This window comes from Mustelus asterias, chromosome 6 (genome assembly GCF_964213995.1).
Source record: "Mustelus asterias chromosome 6, sMusAst1.hap1.1, whole genome shotgun sequence".
Lineage (NCBI taxonomy): Eukaryota > Metazoa > Chordata > Chondrichthyes > Carcharhiniformes > Triakidae > Mustelus > Mustelus asterias.
This window is the reverse complement of record NC_135806.1, coordinates 140,101,852-140,125,899: the sequence shown is the minus strand read 5'-3', so window position 1 is coordinate 140,125,899 and position 24,048 is coordinate 140,101,852. Positions and strand designations below refer to the sequence as shown.

Sequence of the window (24,048 nt, the reverse complement as noted above, 5' to 3'; positions counted from 1 at the left end):
TTTGTTCCTCCCATTTTGTTCTCTGCCATTTGAGTAGCTCTTTCCATTTTCCACATCGCATCTCAGCTTGGTGCAATGGACTTTTCCTCAAATTGGAATGTTCACTCCTGGTCTCTCTTTGTCCTTTCCCATGACTATCCAAATCTAACTCAACCATGAGGGCGGGATTCTACAGCCTCGCTCATCCTGAAAATGTAAAATCCCGCCCGAGGTCAACGGACCTTCCCAGTGTCCGCCCCTCGCCCGCTCCCACTCCCGTGGCCGGCGGCGCGGTAGAATTCCAGCGTGAGATTTTTTTTGCAAATATGCACTTTATTCACAAAATATCTGAAAGAAAATTGCAAACATTTCAAATTGGCCATCACAGAAAGGACAACAAAATACAGGTTTTCCACATAAATCATGGTACACTCTGAGATGCACCCATACAACTGTGATCCATGTAATATTCACTGTACACATTCATAGAAACATAGAAAAACTACAGCACAAACAGTCCCTTCGGCCCCACAAGTTGCGCCGAACACATCCCTACCTTCTAGACCTACCTATAACCCTCCATCTTATTAAGCTCCATGTACTCATCCAGGAGTCTCTTAAAAGACCCTATTGAGTTTGCCTCCACCACCACTGATGGCAGCCGATTCCACTCGCCCACCACCCTCTGTGTGAAAAACTTACCCCTAACATCTCCCCTGTACCTACCCCCCAGCACCCTAAACCTGTGTCCTCTCGTAGCAGACATTTCCACCCTGGGAAAAAGCCTCTGAGAGTCCACCCGATCTATGCCTCTCAACATCTTATACACCTCTTTTAGGTCTCCTCTCATCCTTCGTCTCTCCAAGGAGAAAAGACCGAGCTCCCTCAGCCTATCCTCATAAGGCATGCCACTCAATCCAGGCAACATCCTTGTAAATCTCCTCTGCACCCTTTCAATCTTTTCCACATCCTTCCTATAGTGAGGCGACCAGAACTGAGCACAGTACTCCAAGTGGGGTCTGACGAGGGTCTTATATAGCTGCATCATTATCCCCGGACTCCTAAACTCAATCCCTCGACTGATAAAGGCCAGCACACCATACGCCTTCTTAACCACCTCCTCCACCTGCGGGGCTGATTTCAGAGTCCTATGGACCCGGACCCCAAGGTCCTTCTGATCCTCTACAGTACTAAGAGTCTTTCCCTTTATATTGTACTCCTTCATCCCATTTGACCTGCCAAAATGGACCACAAGGCATTTATCTGGGTCGACGTCCATCTGCCACTTCTCCGCCCAGTCTTGCATCCTATCTATGTCCCTCTGTAACTTCTGACATCCCTCCAGACTATCCACAACCCCACCAACCTTCGTGTCGTCGGCAAACTTACCAACCCATCCCTCCACTTCCTCATCCAGGTAATTTATGAAAATGACAAACAGCAAGAGTCCCAGAACAGATCCCTGGGGCACACCACTGGTGACCGACCTCCAATTAGAAAAAGACCCATCTATACACACTCTCTGCCTCCTTTGGGCAAGCCAGTTCTGGATCCACAGGGCAGCAGCCCCTTGGTTCCCATGCCCTCTCACTTTTTCGAGAAGCCTTGCATGGGGGACCTTATTGAACGCCTTGCTAAAATCCATATAAACCACATCTACCGCTTTCCCTTCGTCAATGTGTTTAGTCACATTTTCGAAGAGCTCCACCAGGCTCATAAGGCATGGTCTGCCCTTGACAAAGCCATGCTGAGTATTCTTGAGCATACTAAACCTCTCTAAATGCTCATATATCCTGTCCCTCAGGATCTTCTCCATCAGTTTACCAACCACTGAGGTTAGACTCACCGGTCGGTAGTTACCTGGGCTATCCCTATTCCCCTTCTTGAAAATAGGAACCACATTCACAATCGTCCAATCCTCCGGCGCCTTTCCCGTCTCCATCGACGACGCAAAGATCATCGCCAGAGGCTCTGCAACCTCTTCCCTCGCCTCCCACAGTAACCTGGGGTACATCCCATCCGGACCCGGCGACTTATCTATCTTGATGCCATTCAAAGATTCCAGCACAACCTCTTTGTTAAAGTCCACATACTCAATCCTTTCAGTCCACCGCATGCCCGCAGTACATCCACCCAGGTCCTTCTCCTCTGTGAAAACCGAGGCAAAATACTCATTGAGCACCTCTGCCATTTCTACTGGTTCCGTACAGACTTTCCCACCTTCACCTTTTATAGGCCCTATTCTGTCACGTCTCATCCTTTTACTCTTCACATATTTATAGAACGCCTTAGGGTTTTCCTTAATCCTACCTGCCAGGGCCTTCTCGTGACCCGTTCTGGCTCTCCTAATTTCCTTCTTTAGTCCCTTCCTACAAGCCGTATACTCTTCTAAATCCCTATCTTCACCAAGCTCTCTGAGCCTTTTGTACGCTTTCCTTTTCTTCTCGACTCGGTCCCGCACAGCTTTCGTGCACCACGGTTCCTTTAACCGACCAACACCTCCCTGTCTGCTCGGAACGTTGTCCTGTAGAACTCTAGACAGACATTCCTTGAAAAACTGCCACCGCTCTTCAGTACATTTCCCCGAGAATACCTCCTTCCAATTTACTCCTCTAATTTGCTGCCTAATGTCTTCATATTTCCCCTTACTCCATGTAAACACTTTCCTAGCTTGCCTGATCCTCTCTTTTTCCAATGCAAGCCTAAAGGAGATAGAGTTATGATCGCTATCCCCAAGATGCTCTCCCACTGAGAGATCTGACACCTGTCCAGGCTCATTGGTCAGTATCAGATCAAGTACAGCCTCTCCTCTTGTAGGCTTGTCCACATGCTGTGTCAGGAAACCCTCCTGAACACACCAATCTAACTCTTCCCCATCCAATCCCCTTACCCTAGGGATATTCCAATCTATGTTTCGGAAATTAAAGTCTCCCATCACAACAACTCTGCTATTACTGCATCTCTCCAGGATCTGTTTCCCTATCTGCTCCTCCACCTCCCTGTTACTATTGGGCGGCCTATAGAAAACTCCCAGCAAAGTGACCGGCCCCTTCCCACTCTGAACTTCCACCCACAGAGACTCTGTAGACAATCCCTCCACAGTATACACCTTCTCTACAGCTGTGACACTATCCCTGATCAGCAGTGCCACTCCACCCCATCTCTTGCCTCCCTCCCTGTCCTTCCTGAAACATCTGAATCCCGGCATCTGGAGTATCCAGTCCTGTCCCTGAGACATCCAAGTCTCCGTAATGGCCACCACATCACACTTCCAGGCATCGATCCACGCTCTGAGCTCATCCCCTTTATTCACTATACTCCTGGCATTAAAGTAAACACATCTCAATCCTTTGGTCTGAGCTCTCCCCTTCTCTATCCCCCGTCCATCCTCCCTCTTGCACTGCCTATAACCCTTCTCTGTTTGTGAGCTACCTTCCTCACTCTCAGTCACCTGATTTTGATCCCCTCCCCCCAACCTATCTAGTTTAAACTCTCCCCAGTCTCCTTAGCCAACCTTCCCACCAGGATATTGGTCCCCCTGGGATTCAAGTGCCACCTGTATTTTGTGTACAGGTCACACCTGCCCCTAAAGAGGTCCCAATGGTCCAGGAACCTGAATCCCTGCCCCCTGCACCAGTCCCTCAGCCACACATTCATCCTCCACCTCACTCCATTCCTGTCCTCACCTTCCCGTGGCACAGGCAGCAATCCTGAGATTACTACCTTTGCTTTCCTCCTTCTCAGCTGTCTCCCTAATTCAATCTGTGTCAGAGTCTGATGGGGTTCTGTACAATTCCCCTCCCCTCAGTTAACTGTGGCTGAAAGGTGTTAGACAGTGACCTTCCCGACTGTGTCTCCACAGCGACTGCCCCAAACATGAGTGTGTCCCTCAGCACATAGTCCTGGGCTTTGGAATGCGCCAGTCTGCAACAATCGGTGGAGGTCAATCCTTTGCACTGGAAGATCAACACATTTCGCGCAGACCCAAGAGCGTCTTTCTCCGAGTTAGAACATAGAACATTACAGCGCAGTACAGGCCCTTCGGCCCTCGATGTTGCGCCGACCAGTGGAACCAATCTAAAGCCCCTCTAATCTACACTATTCCAATATCATCCATATGTTTATCCAATAACCACTTGAACGCTCTCAACGTTGACGAGTCCACCACTGCTGCAGGCAGGGCATTCCACGCCCTTACTACTCTCTGAGTAAAGAACCTACCTCTAACATCTGTCCTATATCTATCACCCCTCAATTTAAAGCTATGTCCCCTCGTGCTAGCTATCACCATCCGAGGAAAAAGGCTCTCACTATCCACCCTATCTAATCCTCTGATCATCTTGTATGCCTCTATTAAGTCACCTCTTAACCTTCTTCTCTCTAACGAAAACAACCTCAAGCCCCTCAGCCTTTCCTCATACGATTTTCCCACCATACCAGGCAACATCCTGGTAAATCTCCTCTGCACCCTTTCCATGATGATCCTTCAGCAGCAGCTGATGTTTCTCTCGGTGTGTGTCCCCGGGAACAGCCCGTGGAGCGCGGAGTCCCGTGGAGCGCGGGGTCCCGTGGAGCGCGGGGTCCCGTGGAGCGTGGAGTCCCGTGGAGCGCGGGGTCCCGTGGAGCGCGGGGTCCCGTGGAGCGCGGGGTCCCGTGGAGCGCGGAGTCCCGTGGAGCGCGGGGTCCCGTGGAGCGCGGGGTCCCGTGGAGCGCGGGGTCCCGTGGAGCGCGGGGTCCCGTGGAGCGCGGAGTCCCGTGGAGCGCGGAGTCCCGTGGAGCGCGGAGTCCCGTGGAGCGCGCAGTCCCGTAGAGCACGCAGTCCCGTAGAGCACGCAGTCCCATAGAGCACGCAGTCCCGTTCAGCGCACAGTCCCGTAGAGCGCACAGTCCCGTAGAGCGCACAGTCCCGTAGAGCACACAGTCCCGTAGAGCACACAGTCCCATACAGCACACAGCCCCATAGTGCTGTACAGGACTGTGTGCTCTATGGGGCTGTGTGCTCAATGGGACTGACTGCAGTACAGGACTGTGTGCTCTCAGTCCCGTACAGCACACAGTCCCGTACAGCACACAGTCCCGTACAGCACACAGTCCCGTACAGCACACAGTCCCGTACAGCACACTGTTGCTTAGAGCACACTGTCGCTTCGAGCACACTGTCGCTTAGAGCACACAGTCCCATAGAGCGCACAGTCGCGTGCAGGACACAGTCCCATAGAGCACACAGTCCCATAGAGCACACAGTCCCATACACTACACAGTCCAATAGAGCGCACAGTCCCATAGAGCACACAGTCCTGTACAGCACACTGTCCCACAGAGCGCACAGTCCCACAGAGTGCACAGTCCCAAAGAGCACACAGTCCCGTAAAGCACACAGTCCCATAGAGCACACAGTCCCGTACAGCACACAGTCCCGTACAGCACACAGTCCCGTACAGCACACAGTCCCGTACAGCACACAGTCCCGTACAGCAAACAGTCCCATAGAGCACACAGTCCCATAGAGCACACAGTCCCATAGAGCACACAGTCCCGTACAGCAAATACTCCCATAGAGCACACAGTCCTGTACAGCACCCGGTCCCATAGAGCACACAGTCCCATACGGTACCCGGTCCGGTACAGCACACTGTCCTATAGAGCACAGAGTCCCACAGCGCGCACAGAGTTGGTTTTTTCTCGGTGAGTTATACTTGATTTGGTGTGTGGGTATTTGTGCATTGTTGAGCTGTGTTCCATCTGTAAGGTTGTAATGGGACTATTGGTGGACGTGTACTGAACTGTGTGTGGGTTTGTACTGGGCTGTGTGTGTGTGTGGATTTGTGCTGGGTGTGTGTGTGTATTTGTGTGTGGGTTTGTGCTGGGTTGTGTGTTTGGGTTTGTGTTGGGACTGTGTGTGTGTGTGTGTGTGTGTGTGTGAGAGTTGTGCTGGGCCGTGTATGTGTGTGCTCTGTGTTCTGGGTTTGTGCTGAGACTGGAAGAACATAAGAACTAGTCCATAAGAACCACCCCTTCCACGCCTACTAAATATAAAAAATGATAGTAAAAGCTTTTACAAATATATAAAAAGGAATAGAGTGGCTGGAGTGAATGTTGGACCCTTGGAGGACGAGAGGGGGGATTTAATAGTGGGAAATGAGGAAATGGCTGAAACTTTAAATACGTTTTTTGTGTCGGTCTTCACGGTGGAGGACACAAATAGTTTACCGAATATTAACGATAGAGGGTTGGTAGGAGGAGAGGTACTCAATACATTTAATGTTACCAGGGAGGCAGTGCTTGGTAGACTAACGGGACTGAAGGTGGACAAGTCCCCGGGCCCGGATGGAATGCATCCCAGGGTACTGAAAGAAATGTCAGAGGTAATAGCGGATGCGTTAGTGGTTATTTATCAAAATTTGTTGGATTCTGGGGTAGTGCCAGCGGATTGGAAAATGGCTAATGTTACGCCGCTGTTTAAAAAAGGAAATAGACAAAAGGCGGGTAACTACAGGCCGGTTAGCTTAACGTCTGTAGTTGGGAAAATGCTGGAATCCATCATTAAAGAAGAAATAGCAGGCCATCTGGATAAGAATGGTTCGATTAAGCAGACACAGCATGGATTCATGAGGGGAAAGTCGTGCTTGACAAACTTGTTGGATTTTTATGAAGATGTGACTAGTGCGGTTGACGGAGGGGAACCGGTGGATGCGGTGTTTTTGGATTTCCAAAAGGCGTTTGATAAGGTGCCTCACAAAAGGTTGCTGAAGTAGATTGGGTCACACGGAGTTGGGGGTAGGGTGTTAGCGTGGATTAGGGATTGGCTATCCGACAGGAAGCAGAGAATCGGAATAAATGGGTGCTTTTCTGGTTGGCGGATGGTAACTAGTGGCGTGGCGCAGGGATCGGTACTGGGGCCTCAACTATTTACCATTTATATAGACGATCTGGAGGAGGGGACTGAGTGTAGGGTAACAAAGTTTGCAGACGACACAAAGATAAGTGGAAAAGTGAATCGTGTGGAGGGTGGAGAAGGTCTGCAGAGAGATTTGGACAGGCTGAGTGAGTGGGCGAGGATCTGGCAGATGGAGTATAACGTTGACAAATGCGAGGTTATTCACTTTGGAAGAAATAATAGCAAATTGGATTATTATCTAAATGGAAAAAAATTACAACATGCTACTGTGCAAAGGGACCTGAGGGTCCTTGTGCATGAGACGCAAAAACCCAGTTTGCAGGTGCAACAGGTGATCAAGAAGGCAAATGGAATGTTGGCCTTTATCGCAAGGGGGATAGAATATAAAAGCAGAGATGTCTTGCTGCATCTGTACAGGGCACTGGTGAGGCCGCAGCTGGAATACTGTGTGCAGTATTGGTCCCCTTATTTGCGGAAGGATATATTGGCCTTGGAGGGAGTGCAGAGAAGGTTCACCAGGTTGATACCAGAGATGAGGGGTGTTGATTATGAGGAGAGACTGAGCAGATTGGGTTTGTACTCGTTGGAATTTAGAAGGCTGAGGGGGGATCTTATAGAGACCTATAAGATAATGAAGGGGCTGGATAGGGTAGAGGTGGAGAGATTCTTTCCACTTAGAAAGGAAACTAGAACTAGAGGGCACAGCCTCAAAATAAAGGGGGGGTCAGTTTAGGACAGAGTTGAGGAGGAACTTCTTCTCTCAGAGGGTGGTGAATCTCTGGAATTCTCTGCCCACTGAAGTGGTGGAGGCTACCTCGTTGAATATGTTTAAAACACGGATAGATGGATTCATGATCGGTAAGGGAATTAGGGGTTATAGGGATCAGGCGGGTAAGTGGAACTGATCCACTTCAGATCAGCCATGATCTTATTGAATGGCGGGGCAGGCTCGAGGGGCTAGATGGCCTACTCCTGCTCCTATTTCTTATGTTCTTATGTTCTAGGATCAGGAATAGGCCATCTGGTCCCTCAATCATGGCTGATCTTTTCATGGACTCAGCTCCACTTACCCGCCTGCTCACCATAACCCTTAATTCCTTTACTGTTCAAAAATGTATCTATCCTTACCTTAAAAACATTCAATGAGGTAGCCTCAACTGCTTCACTGGGCAGGGAATTCCACAGATTCACAACCCTTTGTGTGAAGAAGTTCCTCCTCAACTCAGTCCTAAATCTGCTTCCCCTTATTTTGAGGCTATGCCCCCTAGTTCTAGTTTCACCCGCCAGTGGAAACAACTTCCCTGCTTCTATCTTATCTATTCCCCTCATAATCTTATATGTTTCTATCAGATCTCCCCTCATTCTTCTGAATTCCAATGAGTATAGCCCCAGTCTACTCAGTCTCTCCTCATAAGCCAACCCTCTCAACTCCCGAATCAACCTTGTGAATCTCCTCTGCTCCTCCTCCAGTGCCAGTATATCCTTTCTCAAGTAAGGAGACCAAAACTGTACACAGTACTCCAGGTGTGGCCTCACCAGCACCTTATACAGCTGCAACATAATCTCGCTGTTTTTAAACTCTATCCCTCTAGCAATGAAGGACAAAATTCCATTTGCCTTCTTAATTCCCTGCTGCACCTGCAAACCAACTCCTTGAGATTCCTGCACAAGGACACCCAGGTCCCTCTGCACAGCAGCATGCTGCAATTTTTTATCATTTAAATAATAGTCCATTTTGCTGTTATTCCTACCAAAATGGATGACCTCACATTTACCAACATTGTACTCCATCTGCCAGACCCTCGCCCACTCACTTAGACTATCTATATCCCTTTGCAGGCTTTCAGCGTCCTCTGCACACTTCGCTCTGCCACTCATCTTAGTGCCATCTGTGAATTTTGACACACTACACTTGGTTCCAACTCCAAATCGTCTATATAAATCGTAAACAATTGCGGTCCCAACACTGATCCCTGAGGCACACCACTAGTCACTGATCACCAACCAGAAAAACACCCATTTATCCCCACTCTTTGCTTTCTGTTAGTTAACCAATCCTCTATCCATGCTAATACATTACCCGTAACACCGTGCACCTTTATCTTATGTAGCAGTCTTTGGTGCGGCACCTTGTCAAATGCCTTCTGGAAATCCAGATACACCACATCCACAGGTTCCCCATTGTCCACTGCACATGTAATGTTCTCAAAGAATTCCACCAAATTAGTCAAACATGACCTGCCCTTCATGCTGCGTCTTTCCAATGGGACAATTTATATCCAGATGTCTCGCTATTTCTTCCTTGATGATAGATTCAAGCATTTTCCCTACTACAGAAGTTAAGCTAACCGGCCTATAGTTACCTGCCTTTTGTCTACCTCCTTTTTTAAACAGTGGCGTCACATTTGCTGTTTTCCAATCTGCGGGAACCACCCCAGAGTCCAGTGAATTTTGGTAAATTACCACTAGTGCATTTGCTATTTCTCCCGCCATCTCTTTTAGTACCCTGGGATGCATTCCATCAGGACCAGGAGACTTGTCTACCTTTAGCCCCATTAACTTGCCCAACACTACCACTTTTGTGATAATATTTTCTAGGTCTTCATCTGCCATAGCCTTCCTGTCATCAACTTTTGGCATGTTATTTGTGTCTTCCACTGTGAAGACTGTGTGTGTGGGTTTGTGCTGGGATTCTGTGTGAGTTTGTGCTGGGTTGTGTGTGGGCTTATGTGTGGGATTATTTGTGTGCAGTCTGTGTTCTGGGTTTGTACTGGGCTGTGTGGGTTGTTTGTGTGGAATTGTGTATGTGAATTTGAGTTGATTTATTATTGTCACATCTATTAACATACAGTGAAAAGTATTGTTTCTTGCGCGCTATACAGACAAAACATACCTTTAGAGAAGGAAACGAGAGAGTGCAGAATGTAGTGTTACAGTCATAACTAGGGTGCAGAGAAAGATCACCTTAATGCAAGGTAAGTCCACTCAAAAGTCTGACAGCAGCAGGGAAGAAGGTCTTCTTGAGTCAGTTCTTGAGTCTTTTGTATCTTTTCCCCGAAGGAAGAAGGTGGAAGAGAGAATGTCCGGGGTGCGTGGGGTCTTTAATTATGCTGGCTGCTTTGCTGAGGCAGTGGGAAGTGTAGACAGAGTCAATGGATGGGAGGCTGGTTTGCATGATGGATTGGGCTACATTCATGACCTTTTGTAGTTCCTTGCAGTCTTGGGCAGAGCAGGAGCCATACCAAGCTGTGATATAACCAGAAAGAATGCTTTCTATGGTGCATCTGTAAAAGTTGGTGAGAGTCGTGGCTGACATGCCAAATTTACTTAGTCTTCTGAGAAAGTAGAGGCGTTGGTGGGCTTTCTTAACTATAGTGTCGGCATGGGGGGACCAGGACAGGTTGTTGGTGATCTGGACACCTAAAAACCTGAAGCTCTCGACCCTTTCTACTTCGTCCCCATTGATGTAGACAGGGACATGTTCTCCTTTACGCTTCCTGAAGTCGATGACAATCTCCTTCGTTTTGTTGACATTGAGGAACTGCATTGTGTGTGCAGTCTATGTTCTGAGTTTGTGTATGGGTCTGTGGTCTGGGTTTGTGCTGGGTTGTGTGCAGTCTGTGTTCTGGGTTTGTGCTGGGACTCTGTGTGGTGTGTGTGGGTTTGTACTGGGCTGTGGGTCTGTGTTCTGGGTTTGTGGGTGGATTGTGTGTAGCTATGTGTTCTGGGTTTGTGCTGGGACTGTGTTTGTACGTTTGTGTCCTGGGTTGTGTGTGGGTCTGTGTCCTGGGTTGTGTGTGGGTCTGTGTCCTGGGTTGTGTGTGGGTCTGTGTCCTGTGTTGCTGTGTGGGTCTGTGTTCTGTGTGTGTGTGTGTGGGGTCTGTGTTATAGGTTTGTGCTGGGACTGTGTATGTGGGTCTATGTTCCAGGTTTCTGTGTTGGGTCTGTGTTGATAATGTTCTGTGGAGTTTTTCAGATTGCTGCTGGGGCTTTTGTAGTTTTGCCCATTTCACACAAACCAAATTAACTCCCAGTAAGAGTGCGGCCCCTGGGATCAATGAGGAAACAGCTCTGATTCCTGTGAGAAGCCGGAGCTCAGGGTTCGAACCCGGGAAAGGAGTCAGTGTCAGTAACAGACTCAACTCCCTCAGTCTCGGAGTTTACAGGGACCCGATATTTCAAATCAATCTCTTACCCTTTGCTGACTTTCATTTTAATTGAATTTATTCCCAAATTAGGTTAATTGTAAGCAGCATTTCCCAACTGGGTGAACTGATCCAATTAATGGGAGCATGTCCCACATTCCCGGGAATGTAACCATTCCCCATCCCGCCCCTCCACCCATTGGCTGTTTGCAGCATCGCACCGCTGTCAATCAGGGAATGCGGGGCACTGATTGGAGCATTGAGCTGTCCATCATTGATGGGGTGTGCCTGCTGGAGCGGAGAGTTGGGGAAGTTAGCGGAGCGGAGCCCGGATCAGCGGCAGGAGTAGCGACTGCCAGCACTTTCTGCAGCTGGGACTGCGGCTCAGGTTGTGCTGGGTTTGTCTTGGGTTGTGTGGGAGTGGGTGGGTTTCTGCTGGATTTGTGCTGAGTTGTATGTGTGTGTGGGTTTCTGCTGGGTTGTGTGTGGGAATGGCTGGTTTTGGTTGATTTTAACTTATTATTGTCACATGTATTAGCATACAGTGCAAAGTATTGTTGCGCACTATACAGACAAAGCATACCATTCATAGAGTACATAGGGGAGAAGTAAAGAAGACTTCTCTGTGTGGGCGGCATGGTGGCACAGCGGTTAGCCCTGCTGCCTCACAGCTCCAGGGACCCGGGTTCAATTACCGGCTTAGGTCACTGTCAGTGTGCAGTCTGCATGTTCTCCCCATGTCTGCATGGGTTTCCTCCAAGTACTCCGGTTTCCTCCCACAGTCCAGAAGACGTGCTGGTTAGGTGCATTGGCCATGCTAAATTGATACTTAGTGTCGCAGGGTGCGGAGGTTCGAGGGAATAGCAGGGTAAATATGTGGGTTTACAGGGATAGGGCCTGCGTGGGATTGTTGTCGGTGCAGACTCGATGGGCTGAATGGCCTCTTTTTGCACTGTAGGCTTTCTATGATTCTATGACAGGGTACAGAATGTAATGTTATTGTTATAGCTAGGGTGTAGAGAAAGATCAACTTAATATATGGTAGGACTGATGGCAGCAGGAAAGAAGCTGTTCTTGAGTCAGTTGGTAACATGACCTCAGACTTTTGTATCTTTTTCCCGAAGGAAGAAGATGGAAGAGAGAATGTCTGGGGTGTGTGGGCTCCTTAATTATGCTGGCTGCTTTTCCAAGGCAGCGGGAAGTGTAGACAGAGTCAATGGATGGGAGGCTGGTTTGCGTGATGGACTGGGCTTTGTTCACGACACTTTGTAGATTCCTGCAGTCTGTGTTTTGGGTTTGTGTTGGGACTGTGCGTGTGCAGTCTGTGTTCTGGGACTGTGTGCACGCTTGTGGTCTGTGTTCTGGGACTGTGTGAGCGTGCGTGGTCTGTATTCTGGGATTGCGTGCGAATGCGCGGTCTGTGTTCTGGGACTGTGTTCATGCACGGTCTGTGTTCTGGCACTTCATATACACGTGTGGTCTGTGTTCTGGGACTGCGTGTGAGTTTGTGTTCTGTGTTGTTGTGGGTCTGTGTTCTGGGTCTGTGCTGATACAGAGAGTGTTTTGTGGAGTTTTTCAGATTGCTGCTGGGGCTTTTGTAGTTTTGCCCATTTCACACAAACCAAATTAACTCCCAGTAAGAGTGCGGCCCCTGGGATCAATGAGGAAACAGCTCTGATTCCTGTGAGAAGCCGGAGCTCAGGGTTCGAACCCGGGAAAGGAGTCAGTGTCAGTAACAGACTCAACTCCCTCAGTCTCGGAGTTTACAGGAACCCGACATTTCAAATCAATCTCTTACCCTTTGCTGACTTTCATTTTAATTGAATTTATTCCCAAATTAGGTTAATTGTAAGCAGCATTTCCCAACTGGGTGAACTGATCCAATTAATGGGAGCATGTCCCACATTCCCGGGAATGTAACAATTCCCCATCCCGCCCCCTCCACCCATTGGCTGTTTGCAGCATCGCACCGCTGTCAATCAGAGAATGCGGGGCACTGATTGGGGCATTGAGCTGTCCATCATTGATGGGGTGTGTCTGCTGGAGCGGAGAGTTGGGGAAGTTAGCGGAGCGGAGCCCGGATCAGCGGCAGGAGTAGCGACTGCCAGCACTTTCTGCAGCTGGGACTGCGGCTCAGGTTGTGCTGGCACTGTGTCTGTGCTGGAATGTGTGCTGGGTTTATGTTGGGTTGTGTGCGTGTATTGGGAATGTGTGCCAGAGTGTGTGTGCTGAGATGTGTTTGAGAGTGTGTGGATTTGCCCTTGGTTGTTGTGTGTGTGTAGGATGTGTGTGAGGTGCAGCCTGAGTTTGTGTTGAGTCCATGATCATGTTGTCATTCCCACCTTTTCCAGAACATCCTTTCTGAAATGCTCCACTTGTAGTCTCCATACTAGTGCTGTATGTGAAGCTGTCCCCTTCCGATTAGCTCCCTCCTCTAATCACTGTCTCCAAGCCTCTCACTGGCATCAGTCTGAGTCTATCGTACTGTTTGCAGTCTTGGGGGTGTATTTGACCCTGAGATGAACTACTGACCACCTGTCTGCACCATCAGCACCGTGTCACAGTGGTTGGCACTGCTGCCTCACAGCGCCTGGGATCCGGGTTCGATTTCCAGCTTGGGTCACTGTCTGTGTGGAGTCTGCACGTTCTCCCCGTGTCTGCGTGGGTTTCCTCCGGGTGCTTCGGTTTCCTCCCACAGTCCAAATGACGAGCTGGTTAGGGGGATTGGCCATGCTGAATTCTCCCTCAGTGTACCCGAACAGGCGCCAGAGTGTGGCGACTAGGGGATTTTCACAGTAACTTCATTGCAGTGTTAATCTAAGTCTACTTGTGACACTAATAAATAAACTTGAAAACATTGCAGCTTAGTAACATCGATCGACTTCACCCTGCTGTGAGCTCACCTGCTGCTGAGATCCTCAGCCACCCCCTGATTACCTCTGCACCCGACTAAAGCTCTGGAACTTCCTCCCAGCCTCACACAAGATGCTCTTTCACAGAATCCTACAGTGCAGAAGAGGCCTTTCGGCCCATCGAGTCTGCACCGACGCACGAAGTGCCCTGACCTGCCCTCCTAATCCCACTTGCCAGCACTTGGCCGATAGCCTGAATGTTCTGGTGTGCCAAGTACTCATCCAGGTACTTTTTAAAGGATGTGAGGCATCCCACCTCCACCACCCTCCCAGGCCGTCACCACTCTTTGGGTTAAAGTTTTTCCTCCAATCCCCCCTAAACCCCCCCCTCAATTTTAACTTGTGTCCCCCTCGTAACTGACCCTTAAAGTTAGTTTATTAGTCACAAGTAAGGCTTACATTAACACTGCAATGAAGTTACTGTGAAAACACCCTTGTCGCCACACTCCGGCGCCTGGTTCGGGTAAACTGAGGGAGAATTTAGCATGGCCAATTCACCTAATCAGCATGTCTTTGACTGTGGGAGGAAACCGGAGCACCCGGAGGAAACCCACGCAGACACGGGGAGAACGTGCAGACTCCGCACAGACAGTGACCCAAACCGGGAATCGAACCCGGGTCCCTGGTGCTGTGAGGCAGTAGTGCCAAGATCCTTCAACTAAGGGGAACAGGTGCTCCCTATCCACTTTGTCCATGCCCCTCATAATCTTGTATACCTCGATCGGGTCACTCCTCAGTCTTCTCTGCTCCAATGAAAACAACCCAAGCCTATCCAACCTCTCTTCATAACTTAAATGTTCCATCCCAGGCAGCATCCCGGTGAATCTCCTCTGCACCCCTTTCTCTTTGTCCAAGCTTGATTTTCTCCACCTCTTTAATGGAATTGGACAGCATTGGGAAAAAACAGCGAAATGTCACATTGGCTCTTGGAGATGTCCCCAGCTTGTATCTGGACAAATTATTCATAAGAACATAAGAAATAGGAGCAGGAGTAGGCCATCTAGCCCCTTGAGCCTGCCCCGCCATTCAATAAGATCATGGCTGATCTGAAGTGGATCAGTTCCACTTACCCACCTGATCCCTATAACCCCTAATTTCCTTACCGGTCAGGAATCCATCTATCCGTGATTTAAACATATTCAACGAGGTAGCCTCCACCACTTCAGTGGGCAGAGAATTCCAGAGATTCACCACCCTCTGAGAGAAGAAGTTCCTCCTCAACTCTGTCCTAAACTGACCCCCCCTTTATTTTGAGGCTGTGCCCTCTAGTTCTAGTTTCCTTTCTAAGTGGAAAGAATCTCTCCACCTCTACCCTATCCAGCCCCTTCATTATCTTACAGGTCTCTATAAGATCCCCCCTCTGCCTTCTAAATTCCAACGAGTACAAACCCAATCTGCTCAGTCTCTCCTCATAATCAACACCCCTCATCTCTGGTATCAACCTGGTGAACCTTCTCTGCACTCCCTCCAAGGCCAATATATCCTTCCGCAAATAAGGGGACCAATACTGCACACAGTATTCCAGCTGCGGCCTCACCAATGCCCTGTACAGATGCAGCAAGACATCTCTGCTTTTATATTCTATCCCCCTTGCGATATAGGCCAACATCCCATTTGCCTTCTTGATCACCTGTTGCACCTGCAGACTGGGATTTTGCGTCTCATGCACAAGGACCCCCAGGTCCCTCTGCACAGCAGCATGTTGTAATTTCTTTCCATTTAGATAATAATCCAATTTGCTATTATTTCTTCCAAAGTGAATAACCTCGCATTTGTCAACGTTATACTCCATCTGCCAGATCCTCGCCCACTCACTCAGCCTGTCCAAATCTCTCTCAGACCTTCTACGCCCTCCACACGATTCACTTTTCCACTTATCTTTGTGTCGTCTGCAAACTTTGTTACCCTACACTCAGTCCCCTCCTCCAGATCGTCTATATAAATGGTAAATAGTTGAGGCCCCAGTACCGATCCCTGCGCCACGCCACTAGTTACCATCCGCCAACCAGAAAAGCACCCATTTATTCCGATTCTCTGCTTCCTGTCGGATAGCCAATCCCTAATCCACGCTAACACCCTACCCCCAACTCCGTGTGACCCAATCTACTTCAGCAACCTTTTGTGAGGCACCTTATCAAACGCCTTTTGGAAATCCAAAAACACCGCATCCACCGGTTCCCCTCCGTCAACCGCACTAGTCACATCTTCATAAAAATCCAACAAGTTTGTCAAGCACGACTTTCCCCTCATGAATCCATGCTGCGTCTGCTTAATCGAACCATTCTTATCCAGATGGCCTGCTATTTCTTCTTTAATGATGGATTCCAGCATTTTCCCAACTACAGACGTTAAGCTAACCGGCCTGTAGTTACCCGCCTTTTGTCTATTTCCTTTTTTAAACAGCGGCGTAACATTAGCCGTTTTCCAATCCGCCAGCACTACCCCAGAATCCAACAAATTTTGATAAATAACCACTAACGCATCCGCTATTACCTCTGACATTTCTTTCAGTACCCTGGGATGCATTCCATCCGGGCCCGGGGACTTGTCCACCTTCAGTCCCGTTAGTCTACCAAGCACTACCTCCCTGGTAACATTTAATTGTATTGAGTACCTCTCCTCCTACCAACCCTCTATCGTTAATATTCGGTAAACTATTTGTGTCTTCCACCGTGAAGACCGACACAAAAAACGTATTTAAAGTTTCAGCCATTTCCTCATTTCCCACTATTAAATCCCCCCTCTCGTCCTCCATTTTAAAGTTTCAGCCATTTCCTCATTTCCCACTATTAAATCCCCCCTCTCGTCCTCCAAGGGTCCAACATTCACTCCAGCCACTCTATTCCTTTTTATATATTTGTAAAAGCTTTTACTGTCATCTTTTATATTTAGAGCTAGCCTAGCTTCATAACCTATCTTTCCTTTCTTTATCGCTTTCTTAGTCGTTCTTTGTTGTTTCTTAAAGTTTTCCCAATCTTCTGATTCTCCACTATTTTGGAGACAGCCTGAGTCTCGCTGTCCCCTCCTCCCCACTGATCTTGTACAGATAATGCTGCAGATTCCTGTGTTGACAAGGGTGTATGTGGCAATCAGCCAGAAGTTCAGTTGACTGTTTAAAACTGATAATGAATGTTGCAGATTCAACTTGATCTTAACTGACTTTATCTCCCTTTCCCCTTCTTGTGAAAGTCCTGGGATCCTGCTGTGCCAATTTGCAATATTGCGATGATTTCAGACGTGCTGCCTGGCTGGGGGAAAAGATGTAAGGAATCTCTCCCATTACAGCAGTGCCCCTTTGAGATACTTTATCTTCCTGCTTTTGTGCATTCCAAGGTTAATTCTCCACGCCATGCCTGCTCTAACCTCCCTGTCCTCTGCCTCCTGCACTGTTCCAGTGAAGCTCCATGTAAGCACTTGAAACGCCATAACCTACAAGACTGGAAAATGGGACTAGCATAGATAGGTGCTTGATGGCCAGCACAGACATGATGAGCCAAAGGGCCTCATTCGGTGCTGTAAAACTCTACGACTCTGAGAGCACCTCACCTTTCCATTAGGCGCCCTGCAATTCCGGACTCGACACTGAATTCTACGATTTGAGATCACAATCAACATTCTCATTTTAATGGTTCTGCTGTGACCATTTACATCAGCTGTGAGCCCTTATGTTGCCCCATTCCCATCTCTCCCTGCCACTCACCATCAGCACTTTAATCACTCCTGCCTCCCACCTTCACAAACGTTTGTTCTTGTCTCCGTTCCCCTTTCCCATGCCTCTGTTCTTGCTTAACTACTGTTAAATGGGCGGCACGGTAGCACAGTGGTTAGCACTGCTGCTTCACAGCTCCAGGGACCTGGGTTCGATTCCTGGCTCGGGTCACTGTCTGTGTGGAGTTTGCACATTCTCCTCGTGTCTGCGTGGGTTTCCTCCGGGTGCTCCGGTTTCCTCCCACAGTCCAAAGGTGTGCGGGTTAGGTTGATTGGCCAAGCTAAAATTGCCCTTAGTGTCCTGAGATGCGTTGGTTAGAGGGATTAGTGGGTAAATATGTAGGGATATGGGGGTAGGGCCTGGGTGGGATTGTGGTCGGTGCAGACTCGATGGGCCGAATGGCCTCTTTCTGTACTGTAGGGTTTCTAAGATTCTAAAATTCTAAGAAATCTTTAACTTTGTCTAGTTCATCAATCTGAATCATTAACTTTTGTTTCTCTCTCCACAGATGCTGCTTGACCTATTGCGTTTTCACCATTTCCTGATTTTGCTCCAAATATTCTCCTTTGGCTGTATGATCCGGTGGGAAGCCCGGCAATTGTGAGAGGGTGGAGGGAAACAATGGTGTCGCTTCTACCTGGTTCTTGTCCTGATGCTCTGTTGAAGCTACATCAACAGGCTGAGGTGTTGCATGATTCCAACCCAACCATCATGGCGATTAATATTTCCTCCCCCTTGTGTGCAAGGATTTGGAATTCTTCACATTAAAGCGATGAAGTTAAAAACGTACCTGAAAGTTCTTACATTCATCCTGCTTCTGGCGTCTGCTTTCCTGATGTTGCACTTCCGTGTGACCTGGAGGCTGACTCAGGAATCTGGTCGGTCGCTGGTGGATCTTCTGTCACTGCTCGAGAAGGTGAAGACTAAGGAAGAAGACCAGGTGGCCATCGGGAGCTCTGGGATTGACTTTGAGGCACTGGACAGTCAGCGGCACGAGTCTCTTCCGTGTGTGAAGGGACAGGCCCTCCTGATCCTCGTGACATCAGCCCAGCCCAATGTTGATCGTAGGAACTCCATTCGCAACACGTGGGCACTGGAGCGGCAGGACAGCCCCTTCCCCTGGCAAGTGGTCTTCTTGGTTGGCCAGGGCTCGGAGAAAAGAGCAGATGACCTAATCCGATTGGAGCGGGAGAAATTCCAAGACCTGTTGGTCGGAAACTACCTGGACACTTACAGAAACTTAACACTAAAGGTCATGCACGGGTTAAAGTGGGCGGTGAGCTCTTGCCAGCCCGCATACATCCTCAAAACCGACGACGATTGCTTTGTGAACACGGATAGGCTGCCCCGCTTTCTGGTCAGAGACAACCCGATTAGGAGCCACCTCTACGCAGGCTCTCTCTTCGCACCCGGGAAGCGGGAAGTCATCCGCGATCCCAGAAGCAAATGGTACGTGTCGTGGTGGGACTACGGGAAGGAGCGCTACCCCCCCTACGTGAGCGGGGTGGGCTACGTGCTCTCACTGGATGCTGCTGCTGCCATCCTGAGGGCGGCACCAACTGTCCACCCGATTCCCGTCGAGGATGCTTACATCGGAATCCTGGCAGAAGTGGCTGGAATTCCCGTGCTATCGAGTAGCCGTTTCACTAAACACAATGTCAACTGGAGAGTGTGTAATTACAGGTACTTGATGGTCATTCATCACCTCAGCATACGGGAACAACAGATAGCCCATAGCAACATGATTCAGGCCCGGACAGCTTGTTCAAGCAATCCAGACATTACCAGGTGGGGATGAAGATGTTGATTTATACCGTGTTGATCAAAGCCTTTAATTATCCTGGCGGGAAACTATTTTCTCTGATTGGCAGAGTCTAGGCCAAGTGAGCACTGCTTAAATATTACAGCTAGGTTGTTTTGGGGTAATGTCAGCACTTCTCCACAAAAAGGGTAGTGGAAATACTTGCTTGAACCTTGATGAAAGAAGGAACTTGTTACCAAAGTGTTTCATCTTGCACTCCTCAGGACAAAGGCAAGAATGTCAAATGATCACAACAATTTATACTACAAGAGAAAAGGGTGTTGATTGGTTGGCAGGTAGACTCTGGCTGAGGTGTTGCCATGGAGAAAGCGATGGGGAACCAAGTTCCTAGCACCTTGGCCAATCGTCTTGTCAGCCAATCAGCACCCTTTTCTCCTATAGTATAAATTGTCGCAATCTTCTGAAATGTGGCTTTCTTGTATTTGTTCTGATGAGTGGAAGGCAAAAATCTTTGTCAGCACGTCTCTCTTTCCAGCAAGTTTCAGGGAGTGGAAATCTACTCTTTCCCCAAAAAGCTGTTGATGTTGGGGGTCAGTTTAAAAAGTATCGAAACTGAGGTCAATAGATCCAGTTAGACAAGAGTATTAATGGTTATGGAACCAAGATACAGATTCTTAAAAATGATTGGTGAGACAATGCTGTAGTAGTAATGTCATCGTACTACTAATCCAGAGGCCCCGGCTACAGCTCAGAGAACACCGGTTCAAATCCCACCATGGCAGCTAGTAGAATTTTAAATTCAGTTAATAATAAAATCTGGAATGTAAAAGCTAGGCTCAGGAATAGTGACCAGTAAATTATCGACTGATTCACCTGTTATTTTAAAAGAAAGATAGAGAGAAAACAGGGAATTATAGACCAGTCAGCCTGACATCGATAGTGGAGGAAATGCTAAGAGTCCATTATAAAAGATTTAATAGCAGAGCCCTTGGGGGAAAAAAAACAGTGGGAGGATCAGACAGAGTCAGCATGGATTTATGAAAGGGAAATCATGTTTAACAAATCTACTGGAATTCTTTGAGGATGTAACCAGTAGAGTTGAGGGAGGGGGGAGTGGGGGGGGGGGTTCATTTGTGGTTCATCAGAAGGCTTTTGACAAAATCCCACTTAGCATGTAAAATTAAAACACGTGGGGTTGGAGGTAGTGTTTTACGATGGATAGAAAACTGGTTGGCAGATAGGAAACAGTAGGAATAAATGAGTCTTTTTCCAAATGCAGGCAGTGACTAGTACAGTACTGCAGGAATTAGTGCTGGGAACCCAGCTATTCATAATATATATTAACAATTTAGGTAAAGGAACTAAACGTAATATCTTGAGATTTGCAGAATGTATAAAGATGGGTGGGAAGGTGAGCTGTGAGGAGAATGCAGAGAGGTTTGTGTGATTTGGACAAATTGAGTGAGTGGGCAAATGCATGTTAGATGCAATATAATGTTGATAACTGTGAATTATCCACTTTGGTAGCAAAAGTGGGAAGGCAGACTATTATCTGAATGGCTATGAATTAAGAGAGGGGAGTGTGCAACAAGACCTGGGTGGCCTTGTACACAAGTCGCGGGAGGTAAGCATGCAGGGATAGCAGCAAGTGAAGAAGGCAAATGGTATGTTGGCCTTCATAGTGGGAGGATTCGAGTACAGGAGCAGGGATGTCTTGATGCAATCATACACGGCCTTGGTGAGGCCTCGCCTGGAATATTGGGTGCAGTTTTGGTCTCACCTGAGGAAGGATGTTCTTGCTCCAGAGAGAGTGCATCAAAGGTATACCAGGCTGATCTTGGGATGACAGAATTGATGTAAGAGGAGAGAGTGAGTTGGTTAGGATTATGTTTACTGGAGTTTAGAAAAATGAGGGGGGAATCTCATAGAGACTTATAAGATTCTAACAGGACTAGACGGGGTAGATGCAATAAGGATGTTCCCAATAGCGGGTTGTCCAGAACCAGGGATCATAGCTTGAGGATATGGGGTAGACCATTTAGGACTGAGATGAGGAATTTCTTCATCCAGAGAGTGGTGAGCCTGTGGAATTCGCTACCACAGAAAACCTGTTTTCAAGGAGTTAGAAATAGCTCTTGAGGTGAAGGGGATCAAAGGTCATGGGGAGAAAGTGGGCACAGCTATTGAGTTGGATGATCAGCCATGATCATAATGAATGGCGGAGCAGGCTCGAAGGGCCGAATGACCTCCTTCTGCCTCTATTTCCTGTGGTTCTATGCAATGTTTATGTGACTCCAGACTCACACAGCAATGTGGTTGACTCTTAACTGTCATTTTGAAATAGCCTAGCAAGCCACTTGGGTCAAGGGCCATTAGGGATGGCCTACAAATGCTGGCCCAGCCAGTGACGCCCACGTCCCCTGAGAGGATAAACAAAAACGTTAAGTTTCATTGTGTTTGTGCATTAAGAAAGGTGGAACATGGTTTCAATTTCATTTAGTTTTTATGTGACAGAAAAATTGCTGTTGCTTAGCGACAGGGTTCCAGTGACACACATCGACACAGGGAAAGACAGAAGTTTTGAGTGTGCATGTCCAAGATAAGTTCTGAACTCTTGATGAATACGGGAAGTCTGCTGGGCGACTGAATTTACGGAACTTGTGTTTGCTCTGCAGCTGAAGTAACTGAGTTTAGAGTGTGGTTTTGAGTGTCTCATGGAGAGATACCAGCTGGGGAAAAAAGTATCTAGTGAGGTGGCTTAGTGGCACAGTGGTTAGCACCACTGCCTCACAGCGCCAGGGATCAATTCTGGCCTTGGGTCACTGTGTGGAGTCTGCACGTTCTCCCCGTGTCTGCGTGGGTTTCCTCCGGGTGCTCCAGTTTCCTCTAAATATGTGAGGGCTAGGTTGGTTGGCCATGTTCACTGCAGAGGGTTACAGGGATAGGGTAGCGGGGAAGGCCTGGGTGGGATGCTCTTTCGGAAAGTCAGTGCAGACTTGATGGGCCGAATGGCCTCTTTCTGCACTGTAGAGATTCTATGGAATGTTCAGTAATGCATCAGAAGGGAATCGGTTGTAACTGGGACAGCTCAAGCAAGAAGCCTTGGCGTTAAGATAGCGGTAAATCTTCACTGGGGTTTTGTCTGTTAGGATATTGCGGGGATAAAAGGATGGTTTTCTGGTGTTTATATTGTGATCTTTCCAATCTTTATTTTTGGCTGATGTAATATGTTTTTCTTGTTTAATAAATGTTATATTCTTTATGTTGAATGTGAATTTTTTTCAGTAACTTTCCTTCACAGTTTCAAAAACAAAGTTTGGATCAATCGAACCGGGTTTCACTCTGGGCTCTGACTTGTCCAGTCTTAACATCAGCTGGGATCATAATGAGATCAACAGTAAATGACAGAACGGAACAGACTTGTGGGGCTGAATGGTCTCCCCCGTTCCTATGAATTGGAAAGAAAAAGATTGAGCCGATAGCTTGTTGGGGCAATTGACTCAAGTTAGTTCTGACTTTGCTAATCCTGTTTATTGCCCAGGTTGCTAATCGTCTTTCTGTGAAATTGGGCGTGGACCCCACACACTGGTCCATTTAGCACAATGCCTGTGCAGTCGGGTCTTACGACATCCCCAGATCTGAGCTCAAACATCGTGCCTGCAGCTGGTATGAAACCTCTTGAGCAGCCCCTCCACAACCTGCAATCTCCACTGCTGAGAATGGTGAGGGGCCGCAGCAGTGAGGGAACTCCCATGGGTTGCCTGTTGAAATATGTCAGCCTGGCTTCGTTGTCACGAGGCCAGTAACTCAATTGCTAACCTGACCACACTGGGGCCAGCATGGGCTTTAATGGTTCAAGATGGCCCACCAGCATCTTGTCAAGGGCAATGAGGATGGCTTTGTCAGCGATGCCCACATTCCAGCAGTGAATTAGAAGGTAATCTTGGTGGGTATTAGGACTGACCACTGGCCATGTATCTGGAGAGTTGAGGCTGGCTGAACGAGTCAGTGGGTAACATTCAGAAGATCCTGCGTTCAAGCTCCAATCCTGAGCCTTGAGCTGGTTCTCCAGTGCGGTACTGAAGGAGTGCGGTACTGAGGGAGTGCTGCACTGTCAGAGGTGCTGTCATTTGGATGTAATATCAAAGCGAGTCTTTCCTCACAGACGAATGTAGAAAGGATCAGATTACATATTTCAGAAAATTAAGTAATTGAATTCTCTCTCTTGTATCCCTCTCCCAGCATCACTGAAACATTATCTGGTCATTATCTTTGATCATTGTGGGAGCTTGCTGTGCACAAATTGGGTTCCTTACAGTGACCACACCATCAGTACGTAACAGGCTGCAATGCGATTTGACACATCCTGTTTTATAAATGCAAGACTTTTTCTTTCTTAATTGAGGGATGTTGCTGAGTTAAACTGGGCCGTGGTTTATAAGAGTTCAGTGTTTTTACTCATCAGCACTGATTCCAGTCCAGGATAAGAGTCCTGTCTCCTCTGAGCTGAGGTGAAGAGGTCCCCCTTTCTAACCGGGACGGGGAAGGGAAGATGATGAATGATGAGAGATGGCATGGGGAGTTGTGGGGTGAACTTCCTCTGGACAACTTCTGCATCTCCGCTGTTAACTTTGGAAGTCTGG

The 24,048-nt window shown here is 48.2% G+C and overlaps 2 protein-coding genes across 3 annotated transcripts in view; one reads left to right on the top strand and one right to left on the bottom strand.

The window, feature by feature from the left end:
• The window catches only part of LOC144495190 (uncharacterized), a 984,403-nt gene that overhangs the window by 690,804 nt on the left and 269,551 nt on the right, over positions 1–24,048 (bottom strand). The window lies entirely within an intron of this gene.
• On the top strand, positions 13,099–22,665 carry LOC144495357 (beta-1,3-galactosyltransferase 5-like). 2 transcript variants are annotated; one of them, XM_078215472.1, is made up of 3 exons: positions 13,099–13,159; positions 17,124–17,196; positions 18,152–22,665. In XM_078215472.1, exon 3 carries the CDS (start codon positions 18,335–18,337, stop codon positions 19,439–19,441), a length of 1,107 nt encoding a protein of 368 aa, XP_078071598.1. In that variant the 5' UTR covers positions 13,099–13,159; positions 17,124–17,196; positions 18,152–18,334; the 3' UTR covers positions 19,442–22,665. The 2 variants fall into 2 exon arrangements, with proteins under 2 accessions (XP_078071598.1, XP_078071599.1); XM_078215473.1 differs by lacking the exon at positions 17,124–17,196 and having other exon boundaries at positions 13,108–13,159.

What these genes read in the sequence shown, in the direction of transcription:
- LOC144495357 (XM_078215472.1), top strand. Translation starts at nt 18,335, where the DNA reads ATGATTCCAACCCAACCATCATGGCGATTAATATTTCCTCCCCCTTGT.